This window comes from Alligator sinensis, unplaced genomic scaffold, assembly GCF_000455745.1.
Source record: "Alligator sinensis unplaced genomic scaffold, ASM45574v1 scaffold268_1, whole genome shotgun sequence".
Lineage (NCBI taxonomy): Eukaryota > Metazoa > Chordata > Crocodylia > Alligatoridae > Alligator > Alligator sinensis.
In genome coordinates, this window is record NW_005841853.1 from 2,921,147 (window position 1) to 2,940,054 (window position 18,908).

At 46.5% G+C, this 18,908-nt stretch overlaps 1 protein-coding gene across 1 annotated transcript in view; it reads right to left on the bottom strand.

Moving 5' to 3' along the window:
• Positions 1-477: 477 nt before the first annotated feature.
• Positions 478-18,908, bottom strand: part of ITIH2 (inter-alpha-trypsin inhibitor heavy chain 2) — a 39,585-nt gene continuing 21,154 nt past the window's right edge. The window contains exons 13-21 of the mRNA XM_006016319.3: positions 18,303-18,488; positions 17,326-17,465; positions 16,555-16,727; positions 12,379-12,507; positions 9,959-10,072; positions 7,756-7,954; positions 5,404-5,576; positions 3,826-3,937; positions 478-1,595 (exon numbers count right to left, since the gene is read on the bottom strand). Coding sequence (XP_006016381.1) covers positions 1,448-1,595; positions 3,826-3,937; positions 5,404-5,576; positions 7,756-7,954; positions 9,959-10,072; positions 12,379-12,507; positions 16,555-16,727; positions 17,326-17,465; positions 18,303-18,488 — 1,374 coding nt within the window. The 3' untranslated portion in view covers positions 478-1,447. The remainder of the gene's footprint in view (positions 1,596-3,825; positions 3,938-5,403; positions 5,577-7,755; positions 7,955-9,958; positions 10,073-12,378; positions 12,508-16,554; positions 16,728-17,325; positions 17,466-18,302; positions 18,489-18,908) is intronic.

Genomic DNA, 18,908 nt, shown 5'->3' on the forward strand with positions numbered 1-18,908 from the left:
TTCTTAGCCCCGGAGTTATTGAAGCTCCGCGGGTTCGGTAGTTTTTTGTATAGGAAGGGATATGTCTAGGAATTTATCGGCGACGGGGAGAGGCTAGAGGCTGTTCGTTCTTTTCCCCGGAGTTGTTAAAGCTCCACGGGTTCGGTTATCAGGCCTCTATTGCCTTTTAAGAAAAGCGTTGGGTCCGTAAGGATCCGCAGCGCTTGGAGATCTTCACGCTCTTTCTCCCGAACTCCAATTGCTTTCTCTCCAACTTGGGCGGAAACCACCCAAGCTCTTTATATGGCTAGCAAGCCAATCACTAGCCGCCACGTGTGCATGTATTAGAATTGGCCAATAATGTGGCACGAATCTTCATACAAATGGCGGGAACTCCTTGCACCGTGCGTTTCTTGGATGCGAAAAGAAATGCACCATGCAAAGAAAGCTTCAAATTGGCGGGAATACTCTTTTGCACCAGGGTTCTCTTCTGCAGCAGAAAACTCTACTGTTCAAAGAAGCTGCAATTTAGTGGGAAAATAATTTAGCGGTGCCGAAGCGCGCACAAACAAAAAAACCCAAAACCACAACTTTGGGTTGTGACAAAAACAAGATACAGGGCAATGGGTTTAAACGGCAGCCAAACAGATTTAAATTAATCGTCAGAAAAAAAGCTTTCTAACTGTAAGAACAATAAGACAGTGGAACATGTTACCCAGAGAAGTTCTGAAACCTCTATCATCAGATGGTTTCAAGAAAGATGCCCATCCAGCTTCATCTGGGATAGCTTGGGGGTAGTGCATCCTGCGTCTGTACAGGGGGTTGGTTGGATTAGATGGCCTTTGAGGTCCCTTCTCACCTTCTGATTCTGACAAAGTGAAGCTTCCTCTATTGATGGGATTATTCTGTAATGTGAGCACTACTGTGTTCCTCCCACCTACCCAGCTTTATTGTCCATGCATAAGCTACATGAATCTTTATAGAATACTTTTATTAATGTTTTCAAAATGCTTAGAAGATGAAAGCAATGGATTAAGTGCTAAATACTGTCATTTATTTGATTGCTGTAAACTGCTAAGAAAGCAAATACATTTACAGCATTCTTGCAAGTCTCCTTAAATATCCCTCTGTTGAAATATTTAATTGAGTTTGGCATCAACCCAAATCAGATACCACATGTAGAGGATACAATATTATAATCCAACAAGTAGTTTTATTACAGTTTTTTATTTTTTTTTAAATGTACTACTTATTAAGAAATGTATTTATAAAGGAAAGCAACTTTTGTGTTTTACAGTGATAGTCTCCTCCTCCACTCTGAAACACTACTTGAATCAATGGCTGCTTTAGTCAAATACCTGTTGCCCAGTGGCCTGGGTTGTTAGGCCAAGAAGAATGAGTTGTCTTGCACGTGGAAAGGAAACAAAACGATTTTTATTCTTTATAAAGTGGTTTAGCATTTGGCCTTTCAGGGATTCTTCAGAAAGCTGTACAGGTGTGGGACGAGATAATCTGTGTAATGCCCATCAATGAAACCCTTCCCACTGTTGTGCACAAACCAGCATTGCACATCCGTTCCAAACACTCGGTCGGTCCTGTAGTCTTTCTGCAACCCTCTGCAACAAAGGAAGCAACATAGGTGAGGTGTTATGCTATTACAGGTTAAAAAAAGAACGCATTAGTGAGACCTGATCCTCAGTGGTGCTGACTGTCATTAGCTGGAGGTGCCTGTTTGCAGCTTGGCCCCTCTATTTGCATGATGATAAGATTCCTACCTTGATAAGCAACATAATGGAAAGTAAGCTGCAAAGCATTGTGATTTTGATAGGTCCCTAATCATTATTTAACAGAATTCACAAAAGCAGGCAATGTCTGTGAAATCCACGAACAAAAATAAAAAAAAAACTTCTTGAAAATAAAATGCTGGCTCTCCAGAGGGGGCCAGCAGCCTCTCAGTACTGTGAACTGGGAGCACAGTGCCCCGGGGGGGGAGGGGAGTGTGCTGCTGGCAAAAAGAGAAGCCCAAGATGGCTGCTGCCCCTCCCCTGGCCACTGATTGGTTGAGAGGGCTGCCTGTGTTGCGGCCCTGCCCCTCTCCATCAATTGGTGGTGAGGGGTGGGTTGTGTGTCAGCCCTTCCAGCCCATCAGCAGTGAGGGGTGGGGCCCTGAGCTAGAGGTGTGGAGGGGGCCCACCTTGATCAGCCCATGAAAATGGCAGCTGCCCCCTGCCCCTGGTAAAATTAGCCAGCTGCCGCCTCAAGTTGGGTAGACCCCTAATAATGATCACAGCTTTGTGACTCCTCCTGTCCCTCTTTGGCAGGCATGTGGAAAACCATTTGGGATTGAACAAGTTTGTCTCAATTGCAAACCAGGTGTAAAGTTCCACTAATCTGGGAAAGCCTGCTGATGTCTTGCATCCCAAGGGGATGTAAGGTGTTTGATAGACAAGCTCTGAAATGCAGATGCATCATTGGGTGTGCAGGCTACCCCTCTTCGAAAAAATGTGCACTATAAGAAGAGTTCAAACAGAAAGCCTCAGGAGAGCCAAGTGTAACATCCTCCTTGACAAAATCCAGAGCTATGATTTGTCTTGGGATAAGCTGTATAGAGATGGGGCAGCCATCAAGTTACTTCCAGCACAGGCACTAATGGCACTTGTGCTCTTGTTGAGGCCTCTGGTTAGCTTAGTGGCCTGGCCTCCCTAGTTGCAAAGCAGGTTCCAGGGGGGTCATACTGCCAAAAGTTCCCTGCCCGCCCTCCTAATCATGCTAACTTCCTGAGAGCAGCGTTACTTCCTATGCCAATTTTGATGGCAATATCCACTGCCAAGGAGTTAGCTGCTCTTTGGCTCCAACCCACCTCTCCTTCCTGCCAAAGCTATGGATTCACAGCATTGCCATGGACTCCCATGGTGTGGGGTAGACAATGCAGTTGACATGAATCACCTAAGACTTCAGGAGAAAGGAACACTGGATCTCTGTGATTATAACTAAGGCCAGAATCTGACTTTTACGGGGTGATCCACAAACACGAAAGAACCCAGCTTGACTTTCAGTCCTATTCTGGATATGCTCGGCTGACAAGCACGAGACGTTTGTTTGCAGTTTTAAACAAAGGAAATCTCTAGGCCCACTGAGAGAGAAGTCCAAAGTCATTTTTTAAGAAGTGACTTCCATTTGTTGTTGGTGGGGTTTTTTTTAATATTGTGATCGATTTGTAGGGACCTACCAAATTTGCAATTTTGTGAATGCCACGAAATCCAGCATTGTCCATGAACACTGGGCAGTGACCATGAAATCCATGGAGGGAAAAGAAAACTTAGAGAAAAGAAAATGCTGGCTCCTCGGAGTGAGCCAGCAGCCCTCGATGTGCTGCAGAAGCACAGTGGGGCAGGAAAGGGAGCAGGGAGGCTGCCCATTCAAAGGGCTGTGGGCAAGATGGCTATTGCCCCTGCTCCTCACCATTGATTGGCTGTGAGGGCTTCCTATCATGTGGCCCTGCCCCTCTCCACCAATTGGTGGTGAGAGATGGGGCTGCATGACAGCCCTTGCAGCCAATCAGTGGCGAGGAGCAGAGCCACATGACAAATAGCCACCGCAGGGCCACATGACAATGTGGCCCTTGGCAAGGGTCGGGGCCATTGGGACCCCTCAGCCAATCAGGTGGGAAGGAGGAGCCACCACGCTTCGTCCACGAAATGGCTGGCTGGGTCCACGTTCTGCCCACGGTATCGGAGGGCTGCCTCTGCGAATGTGGTAGATCCTTATTGATTGGATTCAACTACAAATTTTAGGGTCTGCTATTTTTCTTGTTAAACTTGCCTTCTGTTTGCTCAGAAATCGTACCTGGTGACTGTAAATTTGTGTCCTTTGAATTCCATGGTGGCTTCTGGTTTCTTTGGATCCTGACCAGGTCTCTCGTTGAAGATAGACACTTCTGGCTCAGGCATGAACTGGCCTGATCAAAGAGAAGGTCAACACTGCTTTGGTCATCATATTTTAACCTGCTGTATAGCACATTTAAAAATAAACCGTAATGAGCAAATTCCTTCTTTGTGGCTCAAAGGGCTCCATCTCTAATTTCAGAGATTCCCTACATTAGGGGCTGGAAGGGACCTCGCGAGATCATCGAGTCCAGCCTGCCATAGGCAGAAAGTCTGCTGGGGTCAAATGATCCCAGAAAGATGGTTTAGACATGCTGTGGACATAACGGGACTCTACTTCAGAGACAGCCATCTTTCGTGAAAAAGATTGAAGTTGTGACGTGCGGAGAAGAAAACTGCATGCTAATTAGTTCTGTTCGTTTGCAGAACTTTCCTTGGGATTCCTTGGGAACTACGATGAGGAGTGGGGCAGGAGGAGAGGCTTAAAGGTGACTTGCAAAGGGAAGAAAACCAATGCGTTTTGGGATGGCTCTCTCATCACCGGAGGATTAAATGGGTTGTCATGTAAATTAGATCTCTATTCTACTTCCTAGCCAAGTCCAAGACAGAGAGCCTAAGGTGAGTTCTGGGACATGCACTTGGGACCCAGTGCATATAGGGCCCGCTAGGGAGGCGGTATCGAGATGTCCAAGAAGTCTCTGTTTCATCTTCTCTGAAAGAAGAGGCTCTGCTTAGAAGGAACAAGACAATGGCTCTGTTAAGGTAGCTTCCCCCTCTGCCACTCCGAGTAGGTGGCCTGAGAGTGGTCAGACCTTACATTAGCCTGTCCTTGTCCATATGCTTTTTCCGCAGCTGATCCTCTCTGACCCCAAATGGTTTCTCCCTCATCCTCACATATTTTGTCCTAGTATCCATGAGTTGCATCGGCCCATAGGAGTACAAAACTGGGGCTAGGCCTGTCTTGATGGCCAAGTCTAATGACTGACTTGGTCACTTCTGAATCCCTTGAGGTCCCTTCCAATCCAGGACTGGGAAAGTAGCAGGAGTATATGATCGCTGTTGAGATAACATATATCACAGCATTTTTTTCATTAAAAAAGACCTCGAAGACCTTGGTTTTGTCTTGCATGACTGTTCAAGGCCCTGTGGACTAGAGGCACTCTCTAAGGGGTTGGGCTTCACATTCGGGAAGTCAGATACCAAAGGCTACATGCTGAATGCAGTAGTAAGGGCCTAACACAAGGCAGATCAGATCTGCTGCTAATGTAAATTGGCATCTCTATTGACTTATTATGACCATGCTATCATGATTTGTACCAGTGGAGAAGCTGGCTGGGTGTATGCATGTAGATGATGTAAAATCTCTGAATCCAAAAGGTAAACTTATTCGGGAAAGTCAGCAATACTATCGGAACAAGATTTTGCACCTCATCCCCGTCTTTTGAGAGCTTTCTTCTTTCTGGAGTATTTACACACAGGATTGTGACCAAAAACCTAAAGAAGTGGATTTTTCCCCCATAGCCCCAAAACCAGGCCTTACCTATCAGCCCATGTGCTTTGGAAGAAAACGGATTTGAAGGGGGAATGTAGATTCCCAAGAAATCAACATTGACAGGGTGATTCTTCCACACGCGGTGAAGTACAACCATGAAGGACATTTCCCCATCCACTGTGATAGTCACATTGTGTTCCCTCTTCACGGACACCAGCAACCTAGCAGAAGCATAAACACCAAGTGAAATCAGTGCCCCTCATTGTGCAGAGATACTCTGCTTGTTCTGCATGCAACAGTACCCAAACAGCCCTGCATTTTAATGGGCAATTAAAGATCTTTTGTTACCCAGGAAAGGGTGCGCAGGACCATTTCTATTTCTACTTCTATTCTGGACCAAATAACATGGATTGTAACACCCAAAGCTCATTCATCTTCACTTCAACCTCCCTGAACAATCTATCGCTGACTCAAAGTAGCTGTTTTTAGGCAACAAAACTAAAAAATGAATACAGAACAAGAAATCACCCCCAGACTGGATTGTGTTAAGTGTGGTCTAAACAGGGACTACAGATTCGTATTCCATTACCATTATATTACCTGGTAAGTTTTGGTGAACCTTTTGCCTTGTAGCAGCTAAGGCAAAACCAGCTGTGAAGGAGCAAGAGAATTTCCCTCCCCTTGCTGAAGCTGCCTGAGATTTAGAGGCTGAGGCAAGCAGCAATGCGGTTTGAGAGGGGAAGAATTCCCCTCAGCTCCCTGCGGCTGCCCCAGGCTGGGGAGACCTGGACTGGGGTATAGGGAAGCCCCCCAAGGTGGGGGCTCCCCACTGCCTGCATGCTGGGCTGCATGGGCAGGCATCTGGCCTGGAGGTCGTCTTCTCCCTCTCTCCTGTGGCAGCTGCTGAAGCAATCAGCAGCTGGGAAGGGGGAGGAGGGAGGGCTGCTAAGGCTGAAAAGCCCCCACGTGCTGTGTAAACCCTGGCTACAGAGGCCTGGAAGTGTGTTCCCTTGCCTCCTGTCTCTACGGGCTGATAGACACAGGCAGAAGCAGGCTAAGGAGCAGGGGCGCGAGGTAGTACCTGCTCCACTGGAGCAGGCAGCATAGTTCAGAGCTGCAAAGCATCCTGGGATGCTGGGGGACTGTGAATTTACTTGAACCAGGATGGGGTCTGGGACAGAAGTTCCATAAACCGGGTTGAGTGTCAGTTAAGGCTGATACTACATCCAACCAGGTTTATCTTAAACCAGTTTTGAAAACGGTTTATGTGCACTGAATTTCTGTTCTGTTACAGGTTTAAACCAGCTTCTGATCACTTAAACCAGTTTATATGTAACTTCTGTCCCTACCCTATGGGTGTATTACTTGTTTGCCTCTCCTAGCACTGTTCTTTCTCCTTCCTTTTCTTCCTTCCCTATCTCTTGTATTCAAATCACTCTCTATTTGATAGATCACCTTGTGCATATCCTTTTACGGCATCTGATGAAGAAAGCTCTGGCTCACAAAAGCTTTTGCTATATATCTGTTTTACTAAGTTTATAAGGTGCAAATCTACCCTGCCTTCTGCTTCACTTCAGACTCACATAGCTAACTGCTCCTCATTTCTATTTTAACCTTTGAAAACTGAATCAAGGAACTCCAAATCATGAAGAAACTCAATGGGAGAATCCACTAGAATTTGTGAGTTCCTACATCAGGGGCGGGCAATTACTTTGGGTGGAGGGCCACTTACTGAGTTTTGGCAAGCCATCAAGGGCCACATGACAGGCAGCCAGGGGCAGATAAGTATTAATTTTCTAAATTTTTTATGGGCCCCGTAGGCCAGATAGAATGGCCTGGTGGGCCGCATCCGGCCTCCAGGCCGCATTTTGCTCACCCCTGTCCTACATGCTAATACATGCTGCTTTGTTATGGTTGCACAGGGTCAAGCAAGGAGCCTAGTGCCTTTTATTATCCATAGTGATAAACTTTTCTTATGCATGTCATTGCTGAGATGACAGTGGATCATGCTGACTGGTACCATCTCATTTTACCACCTGTTTTATCTTATACTTGGGATGCAAGCTCTTTTGGACAGAAACTACGGTACCTAACATCTTTTATTGGGGCACCTGCAGTGTCTCCTGCAGTGCAAATAATAGGCTATAATAGAATGAACATCTAAAGACCATAGCGGTGAGTGTGTTTGGAAGGACTTTTCAGACTAACAGCTACTCAGGGGATGGCCTGCTGTCCACCAAAAGGACCTTGTGCCTTTCATTTCAAGGATGGAGTAGGAAGCTAACCAGACTGGATCTCTTTAGGAATGTAAAAAGCCAATCTTGCCTTCTGATCCCCAGAGATGGACACTTTCTAAATGCATTTCTGCCATCTCTATGCAAGGGAAACTCTCCCTTTTACCTTTTCCGAATGATGCTTCCAGTGTCGGCCCAGGACAGCCCCGTGCTGTAAGATCCATCTTTCAGGGTTATCATCTCTGTGCTGACTTCTACTTTCAAGTCTTTGCTTTTGAAATAAAAGCCGATTTTGCCGAAATAAGTGTTCAGTTTCTCATGCTCTTGCTTCTTGGCCCCGATGAGTTGCCCATTGACTACAACTCCTAGGAGGAAGCAGCAGTGGATATTGTCAACAAGTTTATCATGCACTTAAGTCACAGAAGGCAAACAGCTCTTTGAACTGAAGTGCTTTCAGCAGAGCGGGTCGATTCTCACTGCCTTGTTTTGGGGCCTAGCTAGTAATCTAATTTCCTGCTTGGCACCGAAGATTTCTTTGGGTTTTGTTTTCCCTCTCTCTCTCTCCTCCCCTTTCCCCACCCAACTTTTTCCTTTGTGCAGATCTGGAAGTGCAAATGAAATAAACCCAGTTCTTCAGCAGCAGTTCTCAAGTAGAATGAATGCAATTCTCGTTGTGCATCTGCAAAAGTCTGTCTCGCAGCTCCACATGGATAAAAGACATTAGACTTTATTCATTCTATTGATTCAAGGCTTATTCATTCTTATTCATTCATTCTTATTCATAAAATGCATCTGACTTTATTCGTTCTATTGTTCATGTTATTATCACAACATACATGCTGATCACGACCTAGCAGGTCTGTTATGACACTCTTGGCCATCCTAAAAAGGGAAAAGATGCAAGACATTCCTTCTAAATGTCTTCTCTCGCACACTGCTCAGGCCGCAGCCAACCTACTCAGAACATCCGAGGCCCGCTCTAAGTTGCTGGCAGAAAGCTACTAATGCATCACCTGTTCAAACTCACTAACAGCTCACATTATTGGGCAGAGTAGCAATAACTGCGAGCCGAGCAGCAGGGTGAAGCCCAAATACATGTGATGAACTTAAGATTCTTTACTAAATGTTTAAGGCTGACAATTGTGTAGAGCAGGAGTGTTCACCCCCCGGCCCACAGGCCAGATCTGCCCATGGAGCCATGTCATCCAACTCACAATGCTCTCTACAGGTCTGAAAACCGGCTGGCAGGAAAGTGGCTGCTGCTCCCTTGCTGTCAAATTTCCAGACCTGTTGGGAGCCACACGGGCCACATTGCATGGCCCCGTGCAATATATTGGATGAGCAGGGTGAGCTGGGGCTCAATCTTGGCATTGGTTGGGGGGGCAGTGTAGGCCTGATTGCAATGTGTGGGGCCCCACTCCAGTGTGCAGGGTTGAGGGAGGGCAGCATGGGACCAATCCTGACATGAGCCCAGGCAATGATGGCACCAGGGCCTGAGCCCAGTATGCAGAGCCAGACAGAGGTGGCATGTAACCAGGCAGGGGCAGTGCAGGCCCAATCCCAGTATGTGGGGTCTAATCCTGGCACACAGGCCTGGGCAGGGGTGTTACGGGGCCTGATCCCCATGCGCAGGGCTGAGCGAGGGCAGGTCAGGCCCAATCCCAGCATGCAGGGCCTGATCCAGGTGCACAGGGCCTTCTCCAGCTTGTAGACTGGCCCCACACCAATCATCTGGCCCATGGGGCCAAATGTTTCAGCACCTCTATGTAGAGTACATAAACTTCCAATCCAGTTTGCAGGGAACAGATTCTATGCTCTTAGGACCAGGCCCTATTCCAGCTTTTGGGTGTTTAAGTGGACTTAGGTGCCTAAATTTCACCCTGCTAGAGATGCTGAAAATCCATGAATTCATCTGTTCTTGTAACATACTGTCAACTGGCCCTTCAGAGTGAGTCACAAAAAGGGGCAAGGTGGAGGAAGACTCACCTGTCTTTTGCATTAGTTGTTTTTCATGGACGCGAGCAGTGTAGAACAGAATCGTATTTAGGTGCCTCAGTTCACTTATGTGCCCAAAAGATGGACTAGAATCTGGCCCTTGGTGTTCATATTGTTGGAGCCAAGCCCAGCCACCCTGCTCTGCAAGGTGTGCATGTGCTTTAAGGCTAACTTCATTGATGCCAGTGAAAATCATCAGGAGTAGCTGCACTGACATCAGTGGAGTAAAACTCGGGTACGTAGGAGGATATGGTAATTGGTTTGATGAGAACTGGCAGCGCTCAGTAAAGCAAGAAGCAACTCATTGCAACCTGCAAACGTTTCCTTCCCCAAACAAAAACCCTTAAGGAAAAACCTAGATATAAACTTCTTACCAGTATCAGCATCTGAAACCAAGTTCAGAATCTTTCCAGGCTCAGCGTTGATGTTGAAGCAGATGTTCTTTTGGCTCTTTGGCAGGTTGATGATGAAATGTGGGTCGTTATCAACTAAGATGCACAAATAATTGGGAATTGAACCAAAGTACCATGAGCAGTAGTCTGATACTTGCGTGGAAGTGACCCGCTTTTCCTCAGTACCTCAGTACTGGTTTTCACTACACCCAGCTTAATACCCATGTACACAGATAGGCATAGTCACTTCTGCTGAATAATTGTGAAGTGCTTCATAGTATTAATTACTCCTCACCACACTCAATAGAAAGCAGCAAGACTGACATAGACAAATCTTAAAACAGAAGAGAGGAGGAACTGCTGCTGCTTGGTGTGTTATTGCCTAATGGTTAGAGCACTTGCCATGGGGAAGTGGAAGGCCTCAGTGAAATTCCTTCCTCAACCCACAGGAGTTCCAGCTATGGCATGGCATACGGCTATGGCATGCCCTTCTTGGGAGACTGCCCAGAAGCGAGTGCATAACTACAGTTTACTGGTTAAGGCTTTCACATGATGGAGCTGGGATGCCTGGGTTCTGGTGTCTGCTCCAGGGACCAGTATCATAACGCTAAGAGGAGGAGACCAGGGCACTCACCCTGGGTGCTTGACTTATATGGGGTACAAAAATAGCAGCTGCTGCCACTGTTATCCCTGCTGCCATGCCACTGTCGGTAGCCATTACCCCACGCATCACTGCCACTCAGGGAACAGAACTACCTCTGGCAGGGGCTTCTGTATTGTATATCCAACAGTCATCATTTTAAACATAGAAACAATGGTGGAGGGTAGGATTAGAAACTACACATCCCACCTCATCCCTTGATTATGCTGCTTAACCACTAGGCAAGGCACATGCTCCTTCCTGTATTGCTTCGCCCTTTGGCCCCATGAGTCCTGGATTCTTTCCTGCACAGTGATATAACTTCAGCAGGCAGGACAGATGGTGTCTCCCTCATTTCAACCTTTATTACAGCTTGGTAACCAAAAGGCTCTTCCAGGGGTGGCAGGCATGGCTGAGAGCACAAAAAGGCCTCATCCAAACACATGTTAAAATAAAAGAGCAAGCCCTGCTCATTTCTGTAAGCATTGAGTCGTAGGATCTGCCTTTGGAAGAGGATTCAGGGCTTGGTTCCCAAGTGGACAGGGGTGCCTGCTTGCTTACAGCCCTGACTATGCTTTGGAGAAGTTCAGGGGTTCAAACACACACATATGCTCAGCTTTTCCCATCAAACAGTGCTAAACAGCTCTTTCAGTGGGGTTTTCTGGGTTGCCATTTTAAGTGCCAGCCTCCTATGGATTTAACTGTAAATCCCATGCATGTACTCTAACTCCTGGCCTGATCCTTCACTGCTAATGCCATGGAAGGTTTATCACTGCCTTCAGTAAGAAGAGGATACAAATGAGCTGGGAGTTTAACTTCCTTCTGTTCCCTTCCTTTAGAGCAAGTTGAATGATATCCAAGTCTAAAATTAACCCTTGATCTGTCCTGTGAATGCCAAAAAAGGGCCGGCAGTTACTGTTGAATATACATTCGCATATAGCTAACCCTATTCCTGCTTCATTATTAAGCTCTTGCAGACAATGGCTTTCCCAGCTGGTTTCTGTAAGTTAGACATTAACTCATGGCAGAGACCCAAGTGTTAACAAGATCCAGCAGCTTGCAGCGAGTCCAGAGATCCTTATCTACCACAAGACATTCATGCTGTCATTTACAATGGAAATAACATTTCATTAGCTTTGCAACTATAGATAGGACAAAAGAAAGCTCACTGGACAGATCCTGCCTGTAGCCGATGGCAGAGACCTATTAGATTTTCTAACCTATCTTCAGAGTGGTTCCTTTTATTTTCTAGGGCCTTGTCCATTCAAGTTTTGAGTTGTTCAAGCAATGCTAACTCCTTCATAAAGCCAAATCATCTACCTGGGTTTGTCCTGGATGTTGTATGTTTAGGGGTAACTTTGGAGTATACATGATTGCCTGCACGGATCATCAGTAGGGGTTGAATCTGAGTCCTTCAGCGCTGGCCTGTACCACCCTGGCTAAAGGTGTAGCTCCTTGAGCTGGCAGTAGTAGTTAACTTATTTAGGTGAACAGCCAATAAAAGAAGGAGCAACATGTGTTTGAGAACCTATACAATGCAGTCAATTCAACAAGGAAAAATGGGGCAGCTGGCACAGATCTCTGCCACAGTTAGCACAAAACACATTTAGGCCTTGAATTCAAATACATCGGTGTTATCTGTGTCCATCTGGACACACTGAGCCCCTCAGTAACCCGTTTCCCTCCCCCACCAGCCATTTCTAAAACAACTCAAGGAGCCACGGTAAGTAAAGTGAGACACTATACATTTGTCATTGTTTACCTGTGTGTATGGGTTTCATTGCAAACGTTGGAGCTTTTTGTGCAGATGCTGGACTTGGTGCCACAGGTGTGGGATTTGCCCAGGATGGGATGGTTTTGTCAGGGACTTTTGGAGTTATCCCCAGGGTACCTGTTTGGTGAAGAAGTTATATCTGAAGTCATTATTCATACTGACCAGCGTTGGGTTCAATCTCAGACAGAACACCAGATTCCGGTCCCATTAACACTGGGGTAAACCTGGGATACATCTATTTATTGCAAGAGAATGACAGATTTGCATTGCCCTAACTGATGGGAGAATGTGGCCCACTGACCAGTTCATTGTGTGTGCTTTAAAACTTGACATTTATTTCCTGTGAATATACCCCAGTTCAGCAAAGCCTTTAAGGCTTAAGAATTACTCCATAATTAAATGTAAGCATTGATATTTAAGTTGAGTGCTCTGCTGAATCGGTTTCTCAGTTTGGGACATGCAAGAATAAAGCTATATCTAAATGATATACTCACAGCACCTGGAAAGAGCCTGTGTGATGCTTGCCTGAGAAACGGGAAGCAGTGTAGCTGCCTCCATGTAGCCTTCTGGGCCAAATAGTTAGCACTGCTGTGACAGAGCTAATTGGCTTATCCCCCATGTTCATTAGCCTGCCATGAAGACACTGCTGCACTGTTCCTGCTTTAGGAGGTATTTTATGTGGAGCAGCAGTGTGATGGAGACCACTAGTGTGGGACTGGTAACCTTATCACACCTAATGTGGGCCTACTTCTGTTGCCTAAGGACTACTCAGATGAATAAGGGCCTTATACTTTATGGAGTGCCTTATACTTTACATTGTAGTCTAATTCATAAAACACAAGTTAGACCTTTTCCCATTGTTATTCAAGCAAAACTCCCTCTAGTGCAGCTTTCTGGGAATACGGTTTTGTTATGAAATGGACTGAAACCTGTGCAAGGACTCCATAGCTTTCCATAGCAGCTCCCTTCCTTCCACCCCTCTCCCTTCCTACAGACAGCACCGGAGCTGGGAGGTGGGGGTGGGGCTACATCAGCCCAGCCCCAATCACGGAACGGGCAGGTAGGCAACATCCCTCCCCCTGACCCAACAGGTGAATGTCTGTTGGGTTTGGGGCAGGGGTGGGCAATTATTTTGTGGGGAGGGCTGCTTACTGAGTTTTGGCAAGCCATCAAGGGCTGCATAAGAGGCATCCAGGGCAGATAAATATTAATTTTCTAAATTGTTGAGGCCCCCCATGGGCCAGATAGAATGGCCTGGTGGGCTGCATCCAGCCCGCGGGCCGCATTTTGCCCACCCCTGGTTTGGGGAGTTGCTCTAACTCATGGTGCTTTACGCAGAGTGCCATGAGTTACAGTGGAGACTTACATTTCTGTCAGCACCCCAAGGGTCTTGCCACTGATTTTAGTGGTGATAGAATTCAGTCTTTAGCATCTAATGTTATGGGGAGATGTGTAAACCCACTGAATGAACAATGGGGCTCAATGTTGATGTCAATGAGATCATTTTCATCTGCTAGAAAAGCAAAATATAATTGGCAGCAATCAGCTGATGCTGTGTATGTGTGTCCATTATAGTAGGTTGAGCTAATGGGATCCTCTGGGCAGCAGTGTTTAGCAGTAGCAAGTTCTGCTACACAGCAGGTGTATCTACACATGTGCTTTTCTGCACAATCGACTAATTTAATGTGCAGTGAAGTGTCACCATCTATACGTGCGCCACAAATAGTGTGCAGTAGATTAATTTATTCCAGTTTAGGGTAGTCCTGTCAGAAACAGTTACTATCTGATAGCGGAGCAAATTACTGTGCTTAAACACATGCGTAGAAGGTGACATCGGGATTAGTTTACTCCAGCTCAAATTGTGCTGGTGTTTATTCAGTCTCATTAACTGCACATGTAGATGCACCCAGTATGAATAACCTGGATCTCAGTTGTGGATGTCCAGTTTAAAAGAAAAACAAATGACTGAATTGTAACAATTCACAGACCTAAAAACCACATTTGATATTCCCACAATGAGTACACTTTTGATGTTTCCAGCAGTTTGGGAACTGAGAATGCAAGACAGAGGGCCCTGCAGTTTAATATGCAGCTCAACTGTAAGACTCTTGCAACAATATAGGCTGGTTGCTTCCTCTGTCACACATCATAGACCTATCAGTACATCTCCTGTTAATTAACAAAAAATAAATCACCATTCTTTGCTGTCTCAGGAATTTGTTTCTTTGTTTTTCAGTGCCTCTATCATCTCAGTTCACACATTTTTCCTCAACAAAAATAATACTGCTATTATAAGACATGGACCATCAGAAGAACCCAAGGCAGTGGCTGTTGATTAATCAGGAGCTCCTGGCCTGATGTCCCTTGAATTTGGTGGAAAAACATTTTTTTACTTCAGTGGGGGTTAGCTCAGGCCCTAATTTGTCATAAAGGAACACTATGGACTAAGAATAGGGGTGAGGTGGGCATGCTAGTAGGGAGGGAAAGACTGCAGAAAGACCTGGATAGATTGCAAGGGTGGGCTAACAAAAACAGGATGCATTTCAATACGAACAAGTGCAGGGTGCTGCACTTGGGCAGTAGTAACCGGCAGCACACTTATAAGATGGGAAACTCCCTTCTTGAGAGCACGGAGGCAGAAAGGGATCTTGGAGTCATCATTGACTCCAAGATGAACATGAGCCGACAATGTGAGGTCATGGTCGGCAGGGCTAACCCCATCGTGCATCCACTGGTGCATCTCAAGTAGGGCCAAGGAGGTGATCCTCCCCCTCTACGTGACACTGGTCAGGCCACAGCTGGAGTACTGCATCCAGTTCTGGGCGCCCCACTTCAAGAGGGATGTGGACAATATTGAGAGGGTCCAGAGGAGGGCCACCCGCATGATCCGGGGACAGCAAGGGAGACCCTACAATGAGAGGCTACGGGACCTGAACCTGTTCAGCCTTCACAAGAGAAGGCTGAGGGGGGACCTGGTGACCGTCTATAAACTCACAAGGGGGGACCAGAAGGGTTTGGGGGAGACCTTGTTTCCCCTAGCGCCCCCTGAGATAACAAGGAATAATGGCCACAAGTTATCGGAGAGTAGGTTTAGATTAGACATCCGTAGGAACTACTTCACAGTCAGGGCGGCTAGGATCTGGAACCAACTTCTAAGGGAAGTGGTGCTGGCTCCTACCCTGGGGGTCTTTAAGAAGCGGCTTGATACCTACCTGGCTGGGGTCATTTGAGCCCAGTTTTCCTCCTGCCCAGGCAGGGGGTCGGACTTGAAGATCTGCAAGGTCTCTTCCGACCCTACTTCTGTGATTCTATGATATGAATACTCCATGCAATCTTGGGAGTTACCAATAACTATCTTGGAGGCTCTCCAGAGCCACCAAATGGCCAAGATGCATCTCAGACAGTGTGTCTACACTTCTTCAAGTGCAGCAGAGTGATATGTCTGAGAGTACCTAGAGATGTGTCACAGGAGGCGTACTGATTTGCTTACAACTGCCAGCTTGGTGCACTCAATCCTCACCGAAGGCAACAGCCACAAGAAAGCACAGGGGCAAGACTTTATATTCAACAAGGACCTGAAGGCTACTAGACCTTTTCTCTAAATTGCAGACTGAACACAAACATGTTGCCCTAGGACAGTGGTTCTCAACTTTTCGATTCCATAGTCCACTTCCTCCCAGCCCCGCAACACCACAGTCCATCTACTCCCCAACCTCACCTGCTATCCCACAGCCACCTTCCCCTCACCTTTAATACAACCTAATAGCCTATCTTCCACATGGGCCTACTCACCAGGCTTGCACGATAGCCCTGGCATGGAAGCAACATAGCCATGTTCAGATGGTTAATTAGTTGGCTATTCCTGGGTTAATTAGTTCTGTCTCTAGTTAAAGTGAATTCATTTACCTGTACTGGCACACTAGGACAGCCCTGCCGTTTCCCCTATCAGAGGTAGCATGCGCAGAATTGCCCAGCATCTCAGCATGAGGCTGCCCGGTGCTATGGGAGCATCGAGGGGAATATCGAGAACCTGTATTTCTTGTGGGGCTCAGTGTTAGCTCCCTGACTATCCTAGAGCACCTTGTTAATCTCCACGAGTGACAAGGAACAAGTCATTTCTGCTTCCCATAGCCAAAAGGAGACCTAGATAAGCTAGACACCAACCTGGGCAGCAGCCTTTTTTGTTGTCTCGAGGTTGATCTGCCAGCATTCGTTCGTCCCCGTTGGGATTCTCTATCACCATGGCTGTGAAGGGGGTCACAATGTGATGGTTGAGAGACATCTGTAAGATTGATTTGGTGATGTTCCTTTTCAAAGCAGCAGTGGGGGCCAGGTTTCTGTGTTGAAAACCAAAGAAACATTGTGATCCATCATTACATCTGATGCTGAAATGAGAGCTGTGATCTGGGTTATTGCTAAATGGTGACATCGCTATATGATTAGGACACAGGGAATGGAAACAAGAAAGAATGAGGGCCTGAGGAAACTCCTCTTGACTCAAATGACCGGCATCACAAAGGCTGGTCCTATTTCTATTGGTTTCAATTGGAGCTTTCCTTTGCCTTCGATGGATGGCCATGGATCAAGCTCTGTAAGGAGAAAAGGTCAAATTCTGAGGTTCACCCTTAGCTTTCACTCAACCTTTGCTCAGGAAAATGTCCCATTCACATCACATACAGTCCCTTAACTGAATCTGCATGCTCCCAAAAGCCACAGCTTATTTCCCAGCACCAGCTGCTGCAAAAGGGGAGTGGAGGGAAGACCTGAGGTACAAAGGTGGCACTTACACTTCTTTATTTATTTACATTTTTAATGCGAAAAATCAAAGGCCTGGTTTTGCAAGGTGAATTAACACTGACACCTCAGTGATCTGTCAGGCCCTTGCCATGTCAAATAGGTCCCTCTTAAGGGCTGCTTATTTAGCATAATTCTCACCTCTCAGCTAGAAGCTGGTTGACAGTCAAGTAGGCCCACAGCTTCTCAGTGAATTTGGGGTCTGCGTATTTATCTTTGCTCATGAAATCATCCAGTTCCTCGACATCCGCCAGGGTTTCCATGACAAGCTGTGCATTCGACTAAGCAAGCAAGATGCCATCATCAGAGTGCGAGCTAGAGGAGTGGAGCAGTTGTGTCTCCCCTCTAATAACCCATCCCCTCGTCCCTGGCTGGGTTTAACACAGGAAGGGTGACTGCGCGTGAAAGCTTGCTAAGAACTTTTTTTCCAACTACTCGGTGTCATAAAAGATATCACATCTACTCAATGAACCTTGCCTTTCACGTGGGAAGACTTTTAAAATCCATGTTGTCCTTATCCACATTACACTTCCCCCGTATTTACTAACAGGGTAGTGCTGGTCAGGATGGGTGAGGGGTGTCTGTCTTTACCAAAAAGACCTTTGGAGGCAGAGATAAGAAGAGTGTGTGGAGCTCTTGCTGCAGCTCAAGGTGGATGAGTTGTACCACTGCTCCCAGAGGCAGGGAGAGAAACAAGGAGTCCTCCCTGCATACCCCAGATGGAGAAGGACTCTTTGGATGTAGCTAGTCTAACCAGTGCTATTTAGGTCCTCGGAGTGGGGGCTTTGGCAAGGAACAGCTCCATTGCCCCTGAACAAGCTATAGTGGAGCAGTCCATGGTGAAGAGGCTGAAGTATAGGATATGGCCTACAATAAAAGATTGTTATAGCATAAAATATCACTACCAAGAGATTCCATTGTAGGGCACAGAAAGCTGCATCTGAAGCTGCTGCCATGCTGTTGGCCAAAACCCACCCGGAGCCTGTGGTTCTCTACTTCATCAGATAAAATACTGTGTGGATCATAAACCATTACCACTTCCAGAGAAAGACCCGTATGCATGTGAATGAACCAGACCGAGCTGCTAGAACGAGCGCTCTGTAGAGTCCCTGACTCACGGCAGTGGCTGTGACAACACTCTCCAGGTGCTGCAAGTTTTGAGTGTCGACCTTCCCTGATACCACAATCTCTGACCCTCCAAAGTAGTTATGGAAGCTGTTCTGGGTGATGTCTGACACCGATTCCTGAGGATAGTTGAACTCGATATTTCTGAGGAGCGGGGTGGAGACTTGGCTGTAGAATTGCTGTGATTGGAAAGGACACAAGTGTAAGGTGGCTACATCAGACACAACCCTCACTGAGATGCTACTGCCATTGGAAAAAAAAGCATGCAACCAGAACCTGGGACCCAAACGAGCAAGCCCAATTCTAACCACATGTGTTGGAGTGAGTGGACAGAAGTAGACTAAGGACTTTCTGGCCATCATTATTTATAGTGTATAAACACAGGCCCAAATGCCAGCTCTTTCTGATTGATGAACTTTGGATGAGGATATAGCCTTCATGACTATAACCCTTCCCTCTATAGTAATTTAATGTACAAGCCAGCCTGAACTCAGATCTAGATCTAGCTTAACTTTGTGGCTGGGACTGTGTTATGGAATACAAATCGAAGCTCTTGGGTTACTAGAGGTAACTGTGACTGCACAGCATCCCTAAGATTA